The 24,291-nt window shown below is 43.5% G+C and overlaps 1 protein-coding gene across 2 annotated transcripts in view; it reads left to right on the top strand.

The window, feature by feature from the left end:
- The window catches only part of LOC141173090 (paired box protein Pax-6-like), a 43,500-nt gene extending 29,719 nt beyond the window's left edge, over positions 1-13,781 (top strand). For both annotated transcript variants that reach the window (XM_073657734.1, XM_073657733.1), the window contains exons 4-8: positions 8,295-8,377; positions 9,587-9,737; positions 9,880-9,977; positions 10,121-10,268; positions 11,056-13,781. In XM_073657734.1, the coding sequence (XP_073513835.1) occupies positions 8,295-8,377; positions 9,587-9,737; positions 9,880-9,977; positions 10,121-10,268; positions 11,056-11,141 (566 nt within the window). In that variant the 3' untranslated portion in view covers positions 11,142-13,781. The remainder of the gene's footprint in view (positions 1-8,294; positions 8,378-9,586; positions 9,738-9,879; positions 9,978-10,120; positions 10,269-11,055) is intronic.
- Positions 13,782-24,291: the final 10,510 nt, after the last annotated feature.

Consider the following 24,291-nt stretch of genomic DNA (forward strand, 5'->3'; position numbering starts at 1 on the left):
TACCCCGAACACTACACCGGACTTCAGGAGAAAGTCCATGTTTGACATTCAGACCCAAACAGTAACTAGCTGGTTTGAATGCCGAACATTTCTGTTCGAGTTCTCCCACCTCTATTAATTGGTCATCCTAGGAAACATCCCATGATTTACCTATATCATGCCTGTGACAATACAGCTTCTAATCTTAATCAGCCAGACCTTTAGATTTTTTAGGTCAAGAGAAATGCACTATTGTGTTTCTGTTGACTTGTGAATGTATGCGTATTTATGTGGCTGGTTAAGAAGGACATACGATTATTTGTATGACCCTGATTGTTGTCTCCTCTTGGGACTGTGAACAATGATGTTTGTTAATATGCTAATTACATATTGTACTAAAAGCCAGCTAGACGTTGATTTAAAGAGCCCCCTCCTATACCAACTATGTAAATTGGTTAAATGCACAAACAATGAGACCTGAGCCCTGTGGAATAATATCATCCCTAACCCTTGACCTGTGAATGTGTACTTAAAAAGGACACGTGCCTCTGTAGCAGGCAGACTTTACAAGGAGAATCAAAGATCAGAGACTCTCTAGAGACCATCAGCTTGGAAGCATGGCTTTACCCAAAGAGACACAGCCTATGGGTATCGGCTCTGACTGGAAAGATATGGATATGCTCCATTGACCATCAGAGAACCCATGGTACATTTGGGGAGACCAGGTTGGGACGATGAAGTCACCTGGCCCAATGGATCTGTTGTTTAGGGTTGCCAGGTGGGACCCTACGGTAGCCTGGAACCCATGGAGAGATTCAGAGAAGCCAGATTGGGACCAGTCATCTGGCCCCAAGGAAACTCTCAGAGAGGTCAGGGTGGGAACCTCGGGTCTCCTGGCCTTGTACCTCGAAGGACTGCTAGATTCCTAAGCTTGCCCCTTGCCAGATGCGGGGGCCACTGGTTGAGGTAGTTGGCCTTGGAAGTCCCAAAGTCGCAGCTGTTCTATCCCAGGTGGGCCAGCGGAAGTGTGAGACTGTGTAACGTTTTACCATCTTGGGTATTTGCTGGGACTATTATATGTGTTTATTGTCCGCTTGGAGGCTCAATAAAGTATTGCCACACTGTTTTACCCTCACCCTGTGTTGCCTGAGTAGTATTAAGCCCACGGAAGACCCAGGGTCTTCACAATGCCTATCTCAAGAAACCAATTACTCTGCCATGTGGGGGTAACAAGAGCCTAAGGGGAGCATGTATGTAAAGGGTTACTCGCTGCCTGGAAACTCAATCACATGTGCGCCTCTGCTCCATTTATTGACTATAGGGCTGCCAGAGACAGTTGAGGTACCTCCCATAGGCAACGAATGGGGAAATGGCCATCACTCCATGTAGCTTCAAAAAGGGGACTTCAGAGCCCCATTCTTGGATTGGTGATACCAATGGTCATCTATCCTGTGGATAGCTGATTACTTGCTAAGATGAAAATCCCATTTTCAGTATGTTGTGAAGTGGTGTAGGTATAAAAAATGCAGATATTACAGAAGAAGGAAAGGTTCCCAGTGCGTAAAGGGTTGGCATACTAATTAATTATATATTGTTGACTTATCCTTAGCAGCAGATAGATGGGGGTCTAACAGTTAACAGCCCCACCGATCAGCCATCTTCACCTCTGGTGGCCGGATGTAAACACTGATTGGAGCAGTTTAGTGGTTCTTGCCTAAAACTGTAGCTCCTATTAAAAAAAATAGGAGCTAATCTGCAGTACCTAGCAGCGGCAACTAAACCACACTGTTCATTGTTTATATCCGGTATCTGGCTTGGGTGTTGGTTGTCAGACCCCCAATGATATTATCCTAAGGGCAAAGTCAGACGGTCGTATTAATCAGAGTGAGATCGGGACACAGTGCAGAGACTGGCCGGCGGCTCTCCCCACCTGAGTGTGACAGCTTCACGCTCGGGTGGGGAGAGCCGCCGGCCAGTCCGTGCACTGTGATCCGATAGCACTCTGATTTATACGGACGTCTGACTCTGCCCTAAGGATAGGTCATCAATATAAAATTAATGAACAACCTCTTCAATTGGTCTGTCAAATCTAAAGACCCCCATACAAATTAGATTTAAGTTGGCCAAACCCACCAATAACGATTGGTTTAGCCGACAGTGTAATGTGTATGGGAGACGATTGATTGTCGGGGAGTTAAAGAGGTTGTCCACTACTTTGACATTGATGGATAGGTCATCAATGTCTGATCGGTGGATGTGCAACAGGGGGCGGATGTGCAGTACCTGTCCACGACCACTATGAGTAGACGGAGCAGGTCCGTAACTGAACACTTCTGGCCACTGCCGTCTCCGAGAACAGCTAATCGATGGAGGTGCCAGGTGTCGCAACCCCATCCAGACGTTGATGACGTATCCTAAGGATAGGTCGTCAATGTCTGACCGATGGAGATGCAACAGGGTCCAGATGTGCAGTACCCGTCCACGGCCAATATGAGTAGACAGAGCATGTCCGTAACTGAGCACTTCTGGCCACTGCCAGCTCCGAGAACAACTGATCGGTGGAGGTGCCAGGTGTCACAACCCCATCCAGACGTTGATGACGTATCCTAAGGATAGGTCGTCAATGTCTGACCGATGGAGATGCAACAGGGTCCGGATGTGCAGTACCCGTCCACGGCCAATATGAGTAGACAGAGCATGTCCGTAACTGAGCACTTCTGGCCACTGCCGGCTCCAAGAACAGATGATCGGTGGAGGTGCCAGGTGTCGAAATCAGTGCATAACCTCTTTAAGTATCCGCCGTGACCAATTTCGAACTACCGATCCTTTTGTTCTTTTAGAGTAAAGCCGCCCCCAGACATGTCCGCCGGGAGCTCTCTCAAAGAGAACACAGGAGCTCACTTTGGGAGAGGGAGGCGAGACACCTGCTGGCCGAATGATCGGCCGATCCATCAATCATCTAGCAATCATCTAAAGTATATGGTGGGGCTTTGCCATCGTTAGGGGCCAATTTAGAGAGGTGAGGTCATTTTTGATTTCTTCCATTCACATGCAACAGATCAGTTGCAAAAATATCTGCAATTAAGTTGTTTCTGTAGCATATGCAAAGATTTATCTCTGCTCGGATAAAATGTGAACGCTGCAGCCGATCACTGGCAGCGGAGCTCACATGATGCTCCAGTTGGATGTTGATCCCAGCATACCAACGAGTGATGCAGCACTGAGTACTAGGAAATATCTTTTCTCACTTCCCAAATTCCCAAAAGTGATTGTTCTTGTCTCTTTTAAACTTGGATTTTGCAAATCCGAATTTTGTTAATATAAGTAGGTGCCCACACGTGGCACTAAGGCACGTGACTCTGGTGCAGGATCATGGTGGGTCCTGACGGGCACTCGCCAGCAGGGCATCTTCTGGACATTTCACCTGAAAAGTCTTTTCTTGGAGGAAACGAAGCCTGTAGATTGTACAAGAACCTGCCTGAGAAAGAGGAAGTGTGAGTGAAGCACCTGTGACAGGATGTCTCCTCCCAGTCCGATAGGGCGACGTTACCCAGAAACGCTGCAGGCGCAGGACGGTAAATGGAGAAGTACAGATCCTTCACGTATCATCTTTATTTTATAATAACTCTTCAAGGAACTGAAACTTTTTCCCTGTATAATTAGAAGTTTTGATAAACTTAGCAAATCAATTCTATTCTCTATTTCTTACTTCTTCATTCTATGACCGTTCTCTTATTAACATTGAGTTACTTTTTAAAAGGTATTTAAAGAAGACCACCTCCATGAAAGGGTCTATGGAGTCTGTGAAGTCCGGCATTGGATGCAAAGCAAGGGTGCACTTTGATGTTAGGGTGGGATGAGGAGAAGGCCAAGTAGGCAGCTGCCTTGGGCACCATAAATAAGGGGGGGGGGGGCACAGCCTAGGATGGAAAACTAGGAAACACTTGTTGCCTTTAAACTTCTTTGTATATCAAATTACTGAATGGGAAGAGATGAGCTGTGACATAATCTATAGTGAATGGTGGATCCTGTGTTATCTACTGTATATAGAGGTGTTATCAGTTATTGTACAGGCGGAGGAGGTGAGCTGTGACATAATCTATAGTGAATGGTGGATCCTGTGTTATCTACTGTATATAGAGGTGTTATCAGTGATTGTACAGGAGGAGGTGAGCTGTGATATCACCTATTGTGAATGGTGGATCCTGTGTTATCTACTGTATATAGAGGTGTTATCAGTCATTGTACAGGAGGCGGAGGAGGTGAGCTGTGACATAATCTATAGTGAATGATGGATCCTGTGTTATCTACTGTATATAGAGGTGTTATCAGTGATTGTACAGGAGGAGGTGAGCTGTGATATCACCTATTGTGAATGGTGGACCCTGTGTTATCTACTGTATATAGAGGTGTTATCAGTGATTGTACAGGAGGAGGAGGTGAGCTGTGATATCACCTATTGTGAATGGTGGATCTTGTGTTATCTACTGTATATAGAGGTGTTATTAGTCATTGTACAGGAGGGGGAGGAGGTGAGTTGTGATATCACATATTGTGAAAGGTGGATCCTGTGTTATCTACTGTATATAGAGGTGTTATCAGTCATTGTACAGGAGGAGGAGGAGGTGAGCTGTGACATCACTTATTGTGAATGGTGGATCTTGTGTTATCTACTGTATATAGAGGTGTTATCAGTCATTGTACAGGAGGGGGAGGAGGTGAGTTGTGACATCACATATTGTGAAAGGTGGATCCTGTGTTATCTACTGTATATAGAGGTGTTATCAGTCATTGTACAAGAGGAGGAGGAGGTGACCTGTGATATCACCTATTGTGAAAGGTGGATCCTGTGTTATCTACTGTATATAGAAGTGTTATCAGTCATTGTACAGGAGGAGGAGGTGAGTTGTGATATCACCTTTTGTGAACGATGGAGGCTGTGTTATCTACTGTATATAGAGGTGTTATCAGTCATTGTACAGGAGGAGGAGGTGAGTTGTGATATCACCTTTTGTGAACGATGGAGGCTGTGTTATCTACTGTATATAGAGGTGTTATCAGTCATTGTACAGGAGGGGGAGGTGAGCTGTGATATCACCTATTGTGAAAGGTGGATCCTGTGTTATCTACTGTATATAGAAGTGTTATCAGTCATTGTACAGGAGGGGGAGGTGAGCTGTGATATCACCTATTGTGAAATGTGGATCCTGTGTTATCTACTGTATATAGAGGTGTTATCAGTCATTGTACAGGAGGAGGAGGTGAGCTGTGATATCACCTATTGTGAAAGGTGGATCCTGTGTTATCTACTGTATATAGAGGTGTTATCAGTCATTGTACAGGAGGGGGAGGTGAGCTGTGATATCACCTATTGTGAAAGGTGGATCCTGTGTTATCTACTGTATATAGAGGTGTTATTAGTCATTGTACAGGAGGGGGAGGAGGTGAGTTGTGATATCACATATTGTGAAAGGTGGATCCTGTGTTATCTACTGTATATAGAGGTGTTATCAGTCATTGTACAGGAGGAGGAGGAGGTGAGCTGTGACATCACTTATTGTGAATGGTGGATCTTGTGTTATCTACTGTATATAGAGGTGTTATCAGTCATTGTACAGGAGGGGGAGGAGGTGAGTTGTGACATCACATATTGTGAAAGGTGGATCCTGTGTTATCTACTGTATATAGAGGTGTTATCAGTCATTGTACAAGAGGAGGAGGAGGTGACCTGTGATATCACCTATTGTGAAAGGTGGATCCTGTGTTATCTACTGTATATAGAAGTGTTATCAGTCATTGTACAGGAGGAGGAGGAGGTGAGCTGTGATATCACCTATTGTGAATGGTGGATCCTGTGTTATCTACTGTATATAGAGGTGTTATCAGTCATTGTACAGGAGGAGGAGGTGAGTTGTGATATCACCTTTTGTGAACGATGGAGGCTGTGTTATCTACTGTATATAGAGGTGTTATCAGTCATTGTACAGGAGGGGGAGGTGAGCTGTGATATCACCTATTGTGAAAGGTGGATCCTGTGTTATCTACTGTATATAGAAGTGTTATCAGTCATTGTACAGGAGGGGGAGGTGAGCTGTGATATCACCTATTGTGAAATGTGGATCCTGTGTTATCTACTGTATATAGAGGTGTTATCAGTCATTGTACAGGAGGAGGAGGTGAGCTGTGATATCACCTATTGTGAAAGGTGGATCCTGTGTTATCTACTGTATATAGAGGTGTTATCAGTCATTGTACAGGAGGGGGAGGTGAGCTGTGATATCACCTATTGTGAAAGGTGGATCCTGTGTTATCTACTGTATATAGAGGTGTTATCAGTCATTGTACAGGAGGAGAAGGAGGTGAGTTGTGATATCACCTACTGTTAATGGTGGATCCACTGTTATCTCTGTATATAGAGGTGTTATCAGTTATTGTACAGGCGGAGGAGGTGAGCTGTGACATAATCTATAGTGAATGGTGGATCCTGTGTTATCTACTGTATATAGAGGTGTTATCAGTGATTGTACAGGAGGAGGTGAGCTGTGATATCACCTATTGTGAATGGTGGATCCTGTGTTATCTACTGTATATAGAGGTGTTATCAGTCATTGTACAGGAGGCGGAGGAGGTGAGCTGTGACATCACTTATTGTGAATGGTGGATCTTGTGTTATCTACTGTATATAGAGGTGTTATCAGTCATTGTACAGGAGGGGGAGGAGGTGAGTTGTGACATCACATATTGTGAAAGGTGGATCCTGTGTTATCTACTGTATATAGAGGTGTTATCAGTCATTGTACAAGAGGAGGAGGAGGTGACCTGTGATATCACCTATTGTGAAAGGTGGATCCTGTGTTATCTACTGTATATAGAAGTGTTATCAGTCATTGTACAGGAGGGGGAGGTGAGCTGTGATATCACCTATTGTGAATGGTGGATCCTGTGCTATCTACTGTATATAGAGGTGTTATCAGTCATTGTACAGGAGGAGGAGGTGAGCTGTGATATCACCTATTGTGAATGGTGGATCCTGTGTTATCTACTGTATATAGAGGTGTTATCAGTCATTGTACAGGAGGAGGAGGTGAGTTGTGATATCACCTTTTGTGAACGATGGAGGCTGTGTTATCTACTGTATATAGAGGTGTTATCAGTCATTGTACAGGAGGGGGAGGTGAGCTGTGATATCACCTATTGTGAAAGGTGGATCCTGTGTTATCTACTGTATATAGAGGTGTTATCAGTCATTGTACAGGAGGGGGAGGTGAGCTGTGATATCACCTATTGTGAAAGGTGGATCCTGTGTTATCTACTGTATATAGAGGTGTTATCAGTCATTGTACAGGAGGAGAAGGAGGTGAGTTGTGATATCACCTACTGTTAATGGTGGATCCAGTGTTATCTACTGTATATAGAGGTGTTATCAGTCATTGTATAGGAGGAGGTGAGCTGTGACATCACCTATTGTGAATGATGGAGGCTGTGTTATCTACTGTATACAGAGGTGTTATCAGTCACTGTACAGGAGGAGGAGGAGGTGAGCCGTGACATCACCTATTATGAATGGTGGATCCTGTGTTATCTACTGTATAGAGAGGTGTTATCAGTCATTGTATAGGAGGGGGAGGAGGTGAGCTGTGACATTACTTATTGTGAATGGTGGATCCTGTGTTATCTACTGTATATAGAGGTGTTATCAGTCATTTTACAGGAGGAGGAGGTGAGCTGTGACATCACTTATAGTGAATGGTGGATCCTGTGTTATCTACTGTATATAGAGGTTTTATCAGTCATTGTACAAGAGGAGGAGGAGGTGAGCTGTTACATCACCTATTGTGAATGGTGGGTCCTGTGTGTTATCTACTGTATATAGAGGTGTTATCAGTCATTTTACAGGAGGAGGAGGTGAGCTGTGATATCACCTATTGTGAATGGTGGGTCCTGTGTGTTATCTACTGTATATAGAGGTGTTATCAGTCATTTTACAGGAGGAGGAGGTGAGCTATAGAGGTGTAACTGTTGGTGCTTTTGTAATAGTTTAATTTTATTTTAACATTTCATGATATTATATCAGTTTTTTTGTTTGTTTTAGCCATTCTATTATATAAAAGTATGGGAAAAGCTATAGTCTATTATTACGATGCCTAGCATTACCCCTCCTTACACCCCCTGACACTGTCATCCTCTTGGCTGGATACCACAACCTATTGTGTAGGTAAAGAATGGCAGGAAACAGATGTAAGAAAGTTGTCAACTCTTTACTAAAAGTCCACATGGCAATGATCTCTTAGCATCATGTTTTTTTTTCTCTTAAGAGTTTGAGAGGACACATTACCCCGATGTCTTTGCCAGGGAAAGATTGGCGGCAAAGATTGACCTGCCTGAAGCCCGAATCCAGGTAAACCTTAAAATCAGTATTACGGCCAGGACAATTGAAAGCTTTTAATTGGTGACGATCCTTACATGAAAGTATCATGGCGCAAACTATCCATTTATCACGTCATCGTTATCTTGATGGAAAACGCTGAAAGGCTATGTGCACACAGTCTTTTTGCTGAATTTTAAGAGCAAAAACTGAGCAGAAACTTTCCAAATCCTCCTGAAAAACTCAAAACTCCCCAAAAACTTGGCGGTTCTGCTCAGTTTTTGCACTGAAAAATCAGCAAAAAGACTTTGTGTGCCCACGGTCAAAGTGGATTTCCCAAACCAATTGAGGCTATCTGCGCATGGAGTTTTTCAAGCAGTTTTTTGGAGCAGCTCTCCAAATCCTTCTCCAAATCTCAAAAAAGTTGAGTTTCCACTCAGTTTCTGTTCTGAAAACTCAACAAAAAGACGTTGTATGCACATACCCTGGCTATAAGGAGTTTGAGTATTTTTTTTCCCTAAAGTGGTTCTGAAAAGTGTTTTATTGAAAAAAAAAATGGCGCATGACATTTCTTTGAAGCTGATCCTGATGGAATCTGCTCCAAACTGTCAAATGAAAAAGCTGCTAATTCAGAACAAAAGTTGTCAAGGAATTTTGGAGGTGGATTTGGAGAGTTTGTGCTCCAAAAATGGAAAAAACTCTGTGTGCACATAGGCCAAGAGTGTTCACAGTTTTCAGAAACTTTCCAACACTCGAATCAAAACTCGTGTTTTTTGGACAGTTTCTGCTCCAAAATCATAGCAAAAAAAACCCCCAAAATTTGAGGAACACCCAAGCTAGGTATTGTCCAAATAGAATAGAGGGCTGCAAGAAACGAGCCAAAAAAAAACTCTGCAAAAAAACATTTCAAAACTGTTTCAAGAAAACAAAAACTCCCCGGGGCAACGGAGTCTTTTTGCTGAGTTTTCTGAGCAGAAACTCAAAGTATTTGTAGTGTTTTGCAATTTGGAAGAGGATTTCGAGAGTCTCTGTTCCAAAAACGCCTCTCAGCCTACACACTACCCGGTATGCACCTTTGCCGGCTGAGCAGAGCTCTATAGAGGGAAGTTTTGAGCGATCGATGTGTCAAGCCATTTTTTAACTTTTCAGTACTAAAAATAATATATTTTAAAAAGCCTTTTTTAATATGGAAAATTTACATAGGCAAGGATATAAAAAATAGTGACCGACATTTTACTACAGGTCTGGTTCTCCAACCGGAGAGCAAAATGGAGACGAGAAGAAAAACTACGAAACCAGAGGAGACAAGCGAATAATGCCTCCAGCCATCTTTCCATCAACAGTTCCTTCTCCAGCAGTGTCTACCAGTCCATACCGCAGCCGAGCAGCTCGGGTAAGAAAGGGAAAGACCACCTTTATTTATATAGCGCCAACATATTCCATAGTGCTGTACAATCAGTGGGTGCTATAGAGGAGCCTGCCTTGGCTCTTCTGCTTGTACCACAAGGTCTCGTAATCCCAACTTTTTCCCTTAGGGTCCATGCTGAGCCGCAGTGAAGCAGCTATCACCAACAGCTATGGGTCTCTTCCTCCTTTGCCAAGCTTCACCATGCCGAATAACCTTCCCATCCAAGTGAGTAGAAGCTCAAATATTTCTCCTTAGATGCCAAGACTTTCTAAAGCCACCAGCTAATTGGATCTTATATATATATGTTGGGCGCCCACCCTCTGTTCCCATATTTGTAGGAATAATGTATTCTCTCTACTTCTCCACAGCCGGTAGCTAGTCAGACCTCTTCCTATTCCTGCATGATCCCGCCAAGTTCTTCAGTGAGCATTCGCAGTTATGATGCCTATACACCTCCTCAACTTCAGACTCACATGAATAACCAGAATCTTGGGTCCAGCGCCAGTGGCTCTACAGGCAAGTGTTCCTCAAAACATACCAAAAATCCCTTTACGAGAAGAGCTAGGTGGGCAAGTATCTACAATCGGTCCCATGATGGACCTTTGACCAAACCATGTAGGACCTTATGCTGGTTTATTGGTGATCCATGGTCACCAATGGATTTTTTTGGGGCCAACCTTGTAGATCCATGATACTCTGACAGTGATGTTCTATCTGCCTGGACATGTAGTAATCCTCTGCTTGCTCTTACATTACTATGTGACACAGTGGCCATTGATTAGACTTTTGGGACTCTATAACCCATCTAAAAGTAGTAGTGGAATGGAACAATTCGAGGGATAATATTTTTACTGCTTTTTTAAAGTCTCCGTGTTAATAGTTTTACAAAGATGTCACATCTGAATAATCTATCCTTAAATGAGGACCCACTGGCAATAAGCTGATCAAATTGGGTAGTAGAACTGGAAACCAGAGTGATTTTCTGTTGTCACCAGGAAAAGCTGCACATTTCTCATGCGGTGGCCACTGCTGGCAAATTGTGGCATTACATGAATCGTAATCAAAAGAACAGGAGGCCATTTAACATGTTTTGATGAGTCGACCAAAGGAGAAGCCATTCTTTTGCGTGTTTTTTTTTCCACCCAATGTCCCCTAGTCTTAACACCCACATCTATCATCTCCATGTGTCAAAGACATAGACCTTGATTGGCCAAAAAGGGGAAAAGTGATATTTTCAGCACAGTCCTCCATTATAAAATTGTGTATTTGTAAAATTATCAGTAACATCTACTTCTTCCTACAGGTCTGATCTCTCCAGGAGTTTCTGTTCCTGTCCAAGTACCGGGAGGAGACCCAGATCTCACCCAATACTGGCCAAGGCTTCAGTGAAGACAAAGGACAAGTCTGGATTAAGACTGGCTGCTCGTAAACTTGTGTAATGGAACCGCCAATCACTGTCATGAGTCTACAGACCTCTACGGGAAAAATGGAGAAGGACTCCTTATATTCACCAGCTTACTTAAACAGGACTTCGAAACAAAGACACCCAACCATAAGAAGTCTACAATGGTTTCTATGAACTGCCCCCAACAAGGCAGCTTAAATCTACCCCTAATTTTCATGTTTATTAAGTGATGCTACCATAGAACATCAATTTCAGGTGAAAATTGACTGTGAATATACTTTTTTTCTACAGCCAGAAGTCAAAGATCCTAATTCTGCAACACAGGGCTGAAGAACAGTTGGATATTGTTGAGTTCAGGTCTAAACATCCGCACCTCTGACTGTTTTCAGAGAACTTCCTGGTGTTAAGAATAGTGCTTTCTTTTTTTTCAAGATTTAACCCCCTACAAAAAAAAGGAAATCAGTTATGTAACTCCAGAAAATCTTCTAACATTACACCACCCCATGCTGTATAGCATAGATCTTCATGGTTTCTACATCTTATCTGAATTGGTGCCCGTTGTTTTTTTTATAGACATAGATAAAACTTTGCTAACTGGGTGTGAATTGGATATTTAGTCTGGGTGTTCATTTCCCCTCGAAAAACTAGAAAATTTAGGGTTAATTGCCAAAGATCTCAGTCCTATCATTCACTAGATATACCTTGGGATTTCTGAAGAACAGAGTTATACAATGGGTTTCGAAAAGATCTTTGCAATGAAAAACCAACTTGGAGGTCAGCAGTTAATACTAGTTCCTAAAAAAATGGTGGTTCTTCAATTTTGGCCTCTTGTAGAGCCAGTACTTAAGGTGGTCATATACTTTAGATACAAGTTGACAGATTTTAGCAGGACCAGAGGAATATCTAATGTGTATAGTGGAGACCCAATGATCAACCTCCAATCCATTCAGCCAGGGCTCTTCAGACCACCAATTCTTGGGATTGTTGTGGGCTACCCCCAGGTATCAGAAAGTTATCTCCTATCCTGTGGATAAGGGATCATTTTGAAATTTGAGAACATACCTTTAAGTGTACAGAGAGCTTAAGTTAGGCAATCAAGTCCGCTGGTGATCACCATTTGAAAGTTTCATGGCCTAGATGTAGCCAAACAAGTAGTCCATTATCTCAACTTTTTAAAAAATGGCGCCAAAACTAAGAAGCAGCCAATTATTACTCAAGGGTGAGTGGGAAGATTGGGTTGACGCCTCTCTAAATTGAAATTTTAGTTCCCGAGCTGGAGATAACATTCAATTTACTTTTTCTTAAATATTGACCATGAAACCACAAAATGCAGAAAGATCTGGATTGTTTTCGAAGGCAAGTTCAAAAATAATTTATTGAGTAATGGACGCTGTTGTTAAATGACATATTTCTGTACTATGTATGTGTGCTTTTTGTATACAGAGGACCTACTTTTATGAAGCTCTACACAATTGCTCCGACATAGCTTTGCTTTGATGCCTGGGACATACGTAGGGTGACTTTTGGTGGACAATCCCTGTAAAAGAAGCCGACATCTTGGACTACCTGAATTCTTTTTGAAAGTCTTCTTTAACTTTTGTAGTTGGCAATAAAACTTCTGGGAGGGTGAAAAAAAAATATTTCTGTAAATACAATCAATGACGAGAGTTGTCTTTCAGTCTAGCAGAAGCTTGGGCAACTGGAAAAAAGATGCTGGATATGGATAAACCATGACATGTAACCATTACTCACTGCCAAAAACCTGATGAAGCCACCTTCCTGTCTACAGCTTACGTCCCAAACTACCAAATGGCAAAAAATAGGATATTCTCTGGACATCATCCAGTATCTGCCGCACTTTAAGGATCTTTTCACTGCACATATGTGGACATATGTCATGTAGATGTAAATAGGTTTCTTGTTTCTTTTCCGAGATGTTTACACAAATTTATGACAAAGGACACTCCGTGGAACAAATACTGGACAAAACTCAAGATTAATTCAAGGTCACTTTAATGCCCATTGCACATTTTTTGACCTGTCATCTGAAAAACCAGATGCTATGGAGATGGGCGGTTAAAGATGGCAGCACATAGCTACAAAGAAAAGCTAGCGAATGATAGAATATGAGTTTTTCATTGGAAAAGACTCATCTAAGAGCTTGTAGGGGTTTTCTGCTTTGTACAATGACTTTTTGAGGGTTGAGAATAGAAGACGTTCTAGCATTGGTGCGAATCGATTGACAGGACTCTGTCCATCGGCCACAATAATAATCTGTATGGGAGCCCTGAGGACTGACAGCATCCGATGCTCTGGTCAACGATGACCAAGCCGGCTACTCAAAAGAGGAGTTGGGGATTCCCACTGGCAAGAGACGTTCCCATCCAGCGGCCGTAGATTACTGGCATGGCCAATGGAGTTGGTCTTGTGAAACGATTCTCACAGACTCTGGGACTGAGGTTGATACACAATTGAAAAAAAATTCCAATGTTGGATTGAAAGAAGTTCATTGAAAGGGCTGCCAACCGAAAGTCATCTGGGCGGTGCTGGTGTGGAGAAGAGTCAAATACCCGTCCTACTGGGATTGTGAAGTCAACAGTAGCTGTGTCGAATGGGAAATCAATCATGGAAGAATGGTGGTGAAGACACCCTGTATTCTGTGACTCTTCACCACCTCAGCACCGCCCAGATGACTCTTGGTAAGGGCTTTTTTTACCACTTCTTAAGTCCGGCATAGTGAAATGGGCATTGTTTTAGAAGTTATCAGAAAGCAATGTAACTTCATGGTGTTTGTTCGGCAAAAATCTAGTTTCCTATCTCAAGTTTGGAAGTTATCTCCTACCCATAGGACATGGGGTTCAACCGGCGGGATCATCACGATTCTGAGAATCTTCTGTGTGAATGGAGCGGTGATCGATCATGTGCACTGCTGCTCCATTCATCCTTATGGGGAGTGCTGAAAACCAGTTGAGCGCAACTTTTGTCTTGGATCGGCAATGCGCATGATCAATCACTGCTCCACACAAATGAGACTCTTTAGAGCCCCAGTTTTCGGGAACATGGGGGTCCCAATGGTCAGACCCCCAACAATCGTTAAGGTGCCGATACCAATATCCATGGATAGGGGACAACTTTTGAACTTGAAAAAAACTCCTTTAAGGAGCGCGTAAGAGGTGGAACCTGTCAACATGTGGAAGTAATAGTAACAACAGGATCATAAGATTACGGCATATCTTAGTAACATCCAAAACTTTTTTCACAGTCTTTGCTACTTTTTTTTTTTTTATATATAACTAGTTTCTTTTTTTTGTAAATTTCAAGAATAAAAAAATAAGTGACCCCACCAATGTGGTGACAGGGCATATCGCCAGTAGTGTTCCACCGGTGTCCTTCTTCAGTCTCACTAATATAATGGTGTATACAGCTGTATTCAATGTGTTTTCTTTTGTGTTCTTGAGTGTAATTTTTGGGAAATGTACCTAGGTCCTCACGGTTCAGCATCTGAACTTGCTGCTTTGTTTTGTAGGATTTCCCCACCACCCTGCGCTGTGTATCAGATCCAGTCCATCTGGCATGCGTCACCCCCCCGCTGTGCATTATTAGTGTATAGCATGCCCTCTCTGTTCTGCACTGTGCTCCTATTAAACTCTGCTCTCTCTCTAACTACTGGTGTTTATTTCCTGTAGAGTAACCGCACGTTACAGGGCGTGTGGTGTATTTTATATAATACCGCAAGTCGTCAGCACAATTAATAAGGCTCAGGTTTCTAGGCTGTATCCTGAAGATGGAACAAAAGGTTCATAATGCCATCAAAGCAATGAAGGACCAATGTCAGATGACGCTCTGATCTTTAGACCATATATTACCAATTTAAAGAGTAACTAAACTTTATTTTTTGTTAATAATTGCATCAAGTTATAAAACTTTGTAAATCACTTTTCGAGGGAATTTGTTTTCACTCTTGTAAAAAAAAATTGCATGTAAGTGGTTTGCAAACCCTAGCTTCTCCCCAGTCTATTTCATATCAGAACAAGCTCATGTGGAGTACAGATGATGGCAGTGATGGGGCAGCTTTTGTCTCTTCCTCTGAGTGTTCTGCTTCACAGAACAATCTCCTGCTTCTTCCCATAGTCATACACAGGTGCTGAGCTGACCTATCACTGCCATCATCAGTACTCCAAATGATGTCTTTCTGATATAAATGCAGCTGAAAGTAGACAAATAGATTGGGGAAAAGCAGGTGCTGAGCTGACCTATCACTGCCATCATCAGTACTCCAAATGATGTATTTCTGATATAAATGCAGCTGAAAGTAGACAAATAGATTGGGGAAAAGCAGGTGCTGAGCTGACTCATCACTGCCATCATCAGTACTCCAAATGAGATCTTTCTGATATAAATGCAGCTGAAGGCAGGGGAATAGGCTGGGGAAAAGCAGGTGCTGAGCTGACCCATCGCTACCATCATCTGTACTCCAATTGAGGTCTTTCTGATATAGATGCTGCTAAAGGCAGAGGAATACATTGGGGAAAAGCAGGTGCTTAGCTGACTCATCACTGCCACCTTCTGTACTCCACGTTCTGATATAAATGCAGCTGAAGGCAGGAGAATAGACTGGGGAAAAGCCGGGGTTTGGAAGCCAATCACTTGCATTTTTGTTACAGGAATTAAGACAAAGCCCCTAATAAAGTAACTTGCAAAGTTATGAAATCCTTGCTATTCCCCAGTACCTTTATTCAGTTTCATTGATATCAGAACATACTCCTTAGGAGTACAGATGATGACAGTGATGGCTCAGCTCAGCACCTGCTTTGCCCCAGTTTATTTTCCTGCCTTCACCTGCATTGATATCAATACATACTCCTTAAGAGTACAGATGATGGCAGTGATGGGTCAGCTCAGCACCTGCTTTTCCCCAATCTATTTCTCTATCTTCAGCTGCATTTATATGAGAAAGACCTCATTTGGAGTACAGATGATGGCAGTGATGGATCAGCTCAGCACTTGTGTCTCACTAATTCTGGGAAGAAGCTAATTGTTCTGATAAGCACAACACTCAGAGCAGGAGACAGAAGCTGACCCATCACTGCCATCATCTGTACTCCTAAGGAGTAAGTTCTGATATCAGTGCAGCTGAAGGCAGGGAAATAAACCGGGGAATAGCAGGGGTCTGGAAGCCACTTACAGGCATTTGTTTTTATAGGGATGAAGATAAATTCCCTAATAAAGTGATTTGCAAAGTTTCATAACTTCCCATACTGGACAAAATTATTAGAAAACAATGAATGTTCAGTTACTCTTTAAATAGGCTTTATTTGGTATAGGTTACTCTTTAACTATATTAGGCACTACAGTACCCAAATAAAAGTGCCATATATTAGCCTCATCCAGACATGACATTGCCATCGCCATCACGAACTGCAAAAATAACGCAGTGGACAGAGACTAAATAACAGTGCCATACAATAAAGTGCTCAAATAATACCAAAGTACAGAGATCAGATAACTAACACCAGTGCCGTACAGTGTCAAAATTACACCCCTATACAGAGTATATTAACATTCTTGCCTTTGACCCCTATCAACACGGAAGAACATGTTTGAGCCCTTTGTTTGGCTGGGAAAAGCTCCAACTACTCAACGGCGGCCAAAAGTGTCCTGTGTGCCTCTGTAGAGCTGGAGTACAGTGCTGTAGTGTTTTTATGTAAAGTGTAGATGGTTACTAGATTTGGGCCAAAAGATTTACAGGACCTTGGTCCGGAGTGCAGTGAACCTTCTCCTACCTGCCGGAATCCCCGGTACCTCTTCTAATAAGTAGCCCCGATGCAACGTCATGTGCTCTGAGGTCAGGTAGGAGGAGGTTTGCAGAGCTCTGGTTTGGTGGCCATGAACAACAGTAAGGGTCCTGGACTGTTATGGGGGATTTCTGCCTCCGTTTAGCACTGTTCATGAATGGACAGGACAGATATTTTTCTAATGATCTTTATACAATGGTGACAAGGGGGCATCCTCTACACCTAGAGGAAAGAAGGCTTAATCATCAGTATGGACAGTAATTCTTTACTTTAAGAGCAGTGAGACTATGGATTCTTTACAGTACGATCAGTGACTCTATGGATTCTTTACTGTACGAGCAGTGAGACTATGGATTCTTTACTGTACGAGCAGTGAGACTATGGATTCCTTACTGTAAGAGCAGTGAGACCATGGATTCCTTACTGTAAGAGCAGTGAGACCATGGATTCTTTATAGCACTAGCAGTGAGATTAAGGATTTTTTACTGTACGAGCAGTGAGACTATGAATTCTTTACTGAATGAGCAATGAGACTATGAATTCTTTACTGTACGAGCAGTGAGACTATGGATTCTTTACTGTAAGAGTAGTGAGATTATTGATTCCTTATTGTAAGAGTAGTGAGACTATGGATTCCTTACTGTAAGAGCAGTGAGACTATGGATTCTTTACTGTAAGAGCAGTGAGATTATCGATTACTTACTGTAAGAGCAGTGAGATTATGGATTCATTACTGTAAGAGCAGTGAGGCTATGGATTCCTTACTGTAAGATCAGCGAGACCATGGATTCCTTACTGTAAGAGCAGTGAGACTATGGATTCTTTACAGTACAAGCAGGTAGATTATGGATTCCTTACTGTACGAGCAGTGACACAATGTATTCTTTACTTTATGAGCTGTGAGACTATGGATTCTTTACTGTAAGAGCAGTGAGATTAAGGATACCTTTTTGTAAGAGCAGTGAGACTATGGATTCTTTATAGTCCGAGCAGTGAGACTATGGATTCCTTACTGTATGAGCAGTGAGACTATGGATTCTTTACTATAAGAGCAGTGATACTATGGATTCTTTACAGTACGAGCAGTGAGACTATGGATTCCTTACTGTATGAGCAGTGAGACTATGGATTCTTTACTGTATGAGCAGTGAGACTATGGATTCTTTACAGTACGAGCAGTGAGACCATAAATTCTTTACTGTATAAGCAGTGAGACTATGGATTCTTTACAGTACGAGCAGTAAGACTGTAGAAGTCTCTGCCACCTGATATTCAATTCACAAAAAAAGTTCAAGGCAGGCCTGGATACATTTATTGAAGAATATAATACAGGTTATGGGTACTAGATTCTGTTATGGGACATTTATTCAGGGAACTAGTCTGATGCCGTATGTGGAGTTGGGAAGGAATTTTTCCCCTAATATGAACCAGATCTTGGGGAATTTTCCTTCCTCTGGGTCAACATGTTAGGTTATATTTTTAACATGATGGACTTGTATGTTCTTTCAAACTATGAAATCTCTGCATTCGTCAAATCCATTGTTCTGTTTCATTCTAGCATCAGACCAAGGAAATTGATAGAGTGCCTGATCCATCACTGGCCGGACACCGAGAATTCCCTATAGACTTAGAATGGGACTCGTAGGGTTATTCTATGGCATCTGTCATTTGACTGGGAAAAGCAGCACTGCAAGCTGGACCTAAATAACAGCTGTTTTCTATAAACATCTGCTCTTCTTCGTCTTTATATCAATTTTGATAAATCTCCACCAAAACTCTATATCTCAGTTGCTTTAGAGTGGAAAACAAAGATAGAAGGCGATTGCTTACGGTGGACATGCAGATTTGCTGCAATTTTTTATGCAAATTTGTTGCAAATTTTGCTGCAAATTTGCTGCAATTTTTTTTTACAAATTTTGATGCCAATTTGCTGCAGATTACTTCTTATGCATCGTAGAAGTAAACCTTCCACTTTGCTGTAATATCCGGATGCAAAATCTGCAGCACATCTACCACATGTGAGCGCTTTTTTTACGTATTTATACCTAATGCATTGCTCTATTAACGCCTTCACAGCTGCAGTTCCTTGACTTGTAATAAACATATATATGGTTGTTAGCTATGACAAAATGTAGATTTTTGATTTTTCTAAGCTCGTTGGCACAGAAATCAGTATGCCCTCCCCCAGTAGCCATGGGTTAAAGAGCATATATGTATTTACATTCCTCATTGCTCTTTCAAGCTCCCGTTTCCTTCCAGGGCCTTGCTGAAAGGTCATGTTCTCTATAAAAATAACCTCTCTGTTTCTCTCCCTTCCCTTCACCCATCCTGTGCTCTGCCTCTGACACCGCATCGGAGGGAGCTGGCGCAGCGGAATGGGTGTTAGGCGACAGGAGCAGAATCCTGGCCCTAGGGCGAGCAGCGGGGGGAGGTAGGAGCGAGGCAGAGAGAGGAAGGATGTCATAGACAATAACCATCACCGCGACATCCAAGGCTTGCCATCCCAGGCCGCCCTCGTGTTGGTTTTAAAGACACAAACTCCAGTGTCCTTGCTATATGTACAATTCTTCCCATATCATGGCGGGCTGGGTCAACAGAGAAGAAACCTACAGCGTCAAATATGCAGCTGAGACTTTCCTCCAAGATGATGTCTGATAGCGGTATTATATGATTTCCAGGGAAAGAGCAAACCGCATAATCATAGTATTGATGAAAATTTATAATTTCTAGTTATACATTTGATAATCACCAAAGCAGATCACAATATAGGTGATGTGAAAAATTTGGAGTATCGGAAGTAAGGTTCTAGGATCTAGGGTAAGGCACTCTGGGCAGCTGCCTACGGACCTGCACAATCTGAGGGAAGAACTTGAATATGCCAAATATTGACAGATGGTTCCATAATGTGTTGGTGCTTAACACTCGTATCATCCTTTTCTTAAATTCTTAAGATTTTTGCCATGAATTTAACACCACCAGGGTAAGGCTATATAGGTCTTCATGGCCAGAAAGGGTTAGGAGCAATTTAAAGGGCTGCATATTTGTGGGGGGCAAAGATGTTACTGTACTACATGGGACAGAGTATGCGGCACCAGAAACAAATTAACGCCAAAGTCTATCCATAAGCACAAAACACATTGCCAACGGAGTGTCCTACATATAGAGTGTCAGCAATAATGACCACTATAAGCAGTGTCAGCAGATTGGGAGCAGCGCCCCCAATCTGGTGTCAGCAGACTATATTCCCAACTAATGCTCACAGCAATGTTTCCTCATATAAGGAGTGCCAGTAGAGTGCCATCCATTGACGCCAACACAGCGCTCTCAGTAAACTGTACTAACAGTATGAGTAAAGTGTCCCTTAATGAGGAATAGTACTAGCAATGTTCCCCATATACAAACTACCAACAGAGCACCCCATATGAAATAGTGCTAGTTAAGTGCCCCATATCCACACTGACAGCAAAGTGTTCCCAATACACAGAGACAAAAGGATGCCCCATAAGCCATAGTGCTAACAATCATAGTGCTAATATCCACACTACCAGCAGAGTGCTCCTCATAACACATGCCAATAGTGTTCCACATAACCAATGCCAGTAGAGTGCTCCTCATAACACATGCCAGTAGAGTGCATCTCATAACACATGCCAGTAGAGTGCTCCTCATAACCAATGCCAGTAGAGTGCTCCTCATAACCAATTCCAGTAGAGTGCTCCTCATAACCAATGCCAGTAGAGTGCTCCTCATAACCAATTCCAGTAGAGTGCTCCTCATAACCAATTCCAGTAGAGTGCTCTTCATAACCAATGCCAGTAGAGTGTCTTCCATTACCAATGCCAGTAGAGTGCTCCTCATAACCAATTCCAGTAGAGTGCTCCTCATAACCAATTCCAGTAGAGTGCTCCTCATAACCAATGCCAGTAGAGTGTCTTTCATTACCAATGCCAGTAGAGTGCTCCTCATAACCAATGCCAGTAGAGTGCTCCTCATAACCAATTCCAGTAGAGTGCTCCTCATAACCAATTCCAGTAGAGTGCTCCTCATAACCAATGCCAGTAGAGTGTCTTTCATTACCAATGCCAACAGAGTGCTCCTCATTTCCAATGCCAGTACAGTGCTTTTGACAACCGATTCCATGCTCCTTAAAATCAATCTCAGTAAAGTGCTTATTTCCTAGAATGCTCCTCATAACCAATGCCAATAAAGTGCTGTTCATAACCAACTGCAGAAGAACACACCTCTAGCTAATGCCATTAGAGTTCTCCTCATTTCCAATGCCAGCAGAATGCTACTTATAACTAGCAGAGTTCTCCTCCTACCAGTGACAGTAAGGTGCTCCTAATTACCAATTGCAGATGAGCACTCCTCATAATGAATGCCAGCACAGTGCTCCTCCTAACCAAGGCCAGTAGAGTGCTCCTCATAACACATGCCGGCAGAGTGCTCTTCATTTCCAAAGTTAGTAGAGAGTTTCTCACAACCAATACCAGCAGAATGCTTCTCATAATCAATGCCAGTAGAGTGCTCCACATAACCAGAGTGGTAGATCGGCTCACTTGGTTGCACACAGAGGTACACAGGAACACTGTCTCTTTAAATCTTCTGTGGTTTATAAAGAGCACTGCATAAGCCACAGCATTGTTATAAACACAAACAGGGCCTTACTAGCCTAACAGGAGAAACAAAACATAATGTATGGCACTGTCCTTATTGCTACGGGTAACTGCCCACTTCAGGAACAAAAACAACCCAAGTGTTACGCACACGCCCGGACTGACTGGCGTGAGCGTGGTTAGTGATCCCACTGGACCATGAACCGAGGAGTGCCTGGAGTGGCGTGACTAAGTACCAACTCGGTCCGACCAAGGTCGCACGGCGGCTCAGTCGACTCCGCGAACCAGGGAGGAACTGAGCAGAGGGACCAGGTGCTACTCCAGGTCAGACCCCGGTCAAAGCTGTTGACCCACACCGGGGAATGCAGGAACAGGCAGGCACAGCTGGTATGCAGACAGGTGGGTACTGGCAGGCACAGCTGGTGCGCAGACAGGCGGGTACTGGCAGGCACGGCTGGTATGCAAACAGGTGGGTACTGGCAGGCACGGCTGGTATGCAGACTGGCAGATACTGGCAAGTAGGAACGCAGGCTGGATAGGAACCAGTACAGATTGGGATGCAGGAACAGAGCCGCGGGTGCGGTGGACTAGCAGAGCAGAACCGCAGGCGCGGAGGACAAGCGGAGCAGAGCAGAGAGAAACCGAGGGTGCGGTGGACAAGCAGAGCAGAGCGAAAACAAGCAGAGCGAAACCGCCTGTGAGGTGGACAAGCAGAGCAGAGCGAAACCGCCGGTGCGGTGGACAAGCAGAGCAGAGCGAAGCCGCAGGTGCAGTGGACAAGCAGAGCAGAGCGAAACTGCAGGTGTGGTGGACAAGCAGAGCATAGCGAAACCGCAGGTGCGGTGGACAAGCAGAGCAGAGCGAAACCGCAGGTGCGGTGGACAAGCAGAGCAGAGCGAAACCGCAGGTGTGGTGGACAAGCAGAGCAGGGCGAAACTGCAGGTGCGGTGGGCAAGCAGAGCAGGACAGAGCAGAAGGTGCAGGCAGACAGGACAGGGCTCTGTTCACATGGAACAGACTGGAAAATACAGGAAGATAGTTAGAACACAGGAGGTAGATACGGAGGCAGGGAAACGGGACAAGCAGAACCAGATACACACAAGGTACTTACAATGAAGTAGCGAGTGGACACAAAACTCACAAACAGAAGTACAGAGACAACGAGTTGGAGTTAGGTGCAGGTTCAGACACTGCAGGAAAAGGGCAGGTACGGACATAGATACAAACAGGTAATGGGCTAGGACACAGTTCAGACAGGAACTGAACAAGATACAGGAACGAGCATGGGAACTCAGCCCCCAGGGTGGCGGAAACAGACTAGAAGTCACAGATACAGCTAACGGGCCTGGGTATACAGCCCCCAGGGTGGCGGAACAGACTAGAAGTCGCAGATACAGATAACGGGCCTGGGTATACAGCCCTCAACAGACTAGATACAGGACAGGATCTGGCAACTCAGTTGCACAGAACACACTGAAAGAAAGTGTTGCTCAGGCACCTCCTACTGGGTGGAGGGGGTTTAAGTATCCAGTGACTCACAACAATAGGCTGGGGACGCATAAGGAGTGCGCACACAGAAACTATAAGAATCAGGCAGTAACTGCGCTGCCGCCCTAAGCAATCAGACAAGAGACATGCACACAGCAGGTACTGGAGCAAAGTGAGCAGCCTGGACTGATAGGTAAGATGGCGGTCTTGCATGGTGGGAGGTGGTAAGCCATGCCAGCACGCCGCCAGGGATGTTACACCAAGGTTTAGCTTTCCTTAAAATACACACCACAGCTTCAGAGCTTTCACCTCCAGGCCCTCCCCACACCAAATGCTCTGAAAGGCTGTGAATTTATCCTCAGAATTCCTCCCTCCCTTCAGGTGTCTAATCACCATAGCACCTAGATGGCTGTTTAACCCACTCATGTGCTGGAACCTTTTTTCTATGTATAATTACTGCAGATATTAATCTCAGTGCTACTTATCTCCCCTCCAGTACTTTGCCAGTGACCCTGTCACACCAGTCAGCAGAGTGCTTCTCATAACCAATGCCAGCAGAGTGCTTCTGATAACCAATGCCAGCAGAGTGCTCCCCATAGCCAATGCTAGAAGAGTACTTCTCAAAACTAATATCATCAGAGTTCTTCTCATGAGAATGCTTCTCATAACCAATACCAGCAGAGTGCTCCTCATAACCAATGCCAGTAAAGTTCTCCTAGACGATGCCAGCAGTGTATTCCTTATAACAAATGCCAGCAGAGTGTTCCTCATAACCGATACCAGTAGACTGCTCCTTATGACCAATGCCAGTAAAGTTCTCCTAGACGATGCCAGCAGAGTACTCCTTATAACAAATGCCAGCAGAGTGTTCCTCATAACCAATACCAGTAGAGTGCTCTTCATAACCAATGCCAGCAAAGTGCTTCTCATTTCCTATGCCAGTAGAGTGCTTCTTACAACAAATTCAAGGAGAATATTCCACATAATCAATGTCACTAGAGTGCACTTCAAAATCAATGCCAGTAAAGTGTTCCTCATAACCAATTCAGATGAGCACACCTCATAGCTAATGCCATTAGAGCGCTCCTCAAAGCCACCACCAGTAGTGTTCCTCATTTCCAGTGCCAGCAGAATGCTCCTTATAACTAGCAGAGTGCTCCTCCTACCAGTGCCAGTAAGATGCTCCTAATTACCAATGGCAGATAAGCACTCCTCATAATGAATGTGTCACGGGT

The sequence above is a fragment of the Phyllobates terribilis genome, unplaced genomic scaffold, assembly GCF_046119375.1.
Source record: "Phyllobates terribilis strain yellow unplaced genomic scaffold, ASM4611937v1 Scaffold_12__6_contigs__length_324123572, whole genome shotgun sequence".
Lineage (NCBI taxonomy): Eukaryota > Metazoa > Chordata > Amphibia > Anura > Dendrobatidae > Phyllobates > Phyllobates terribilis.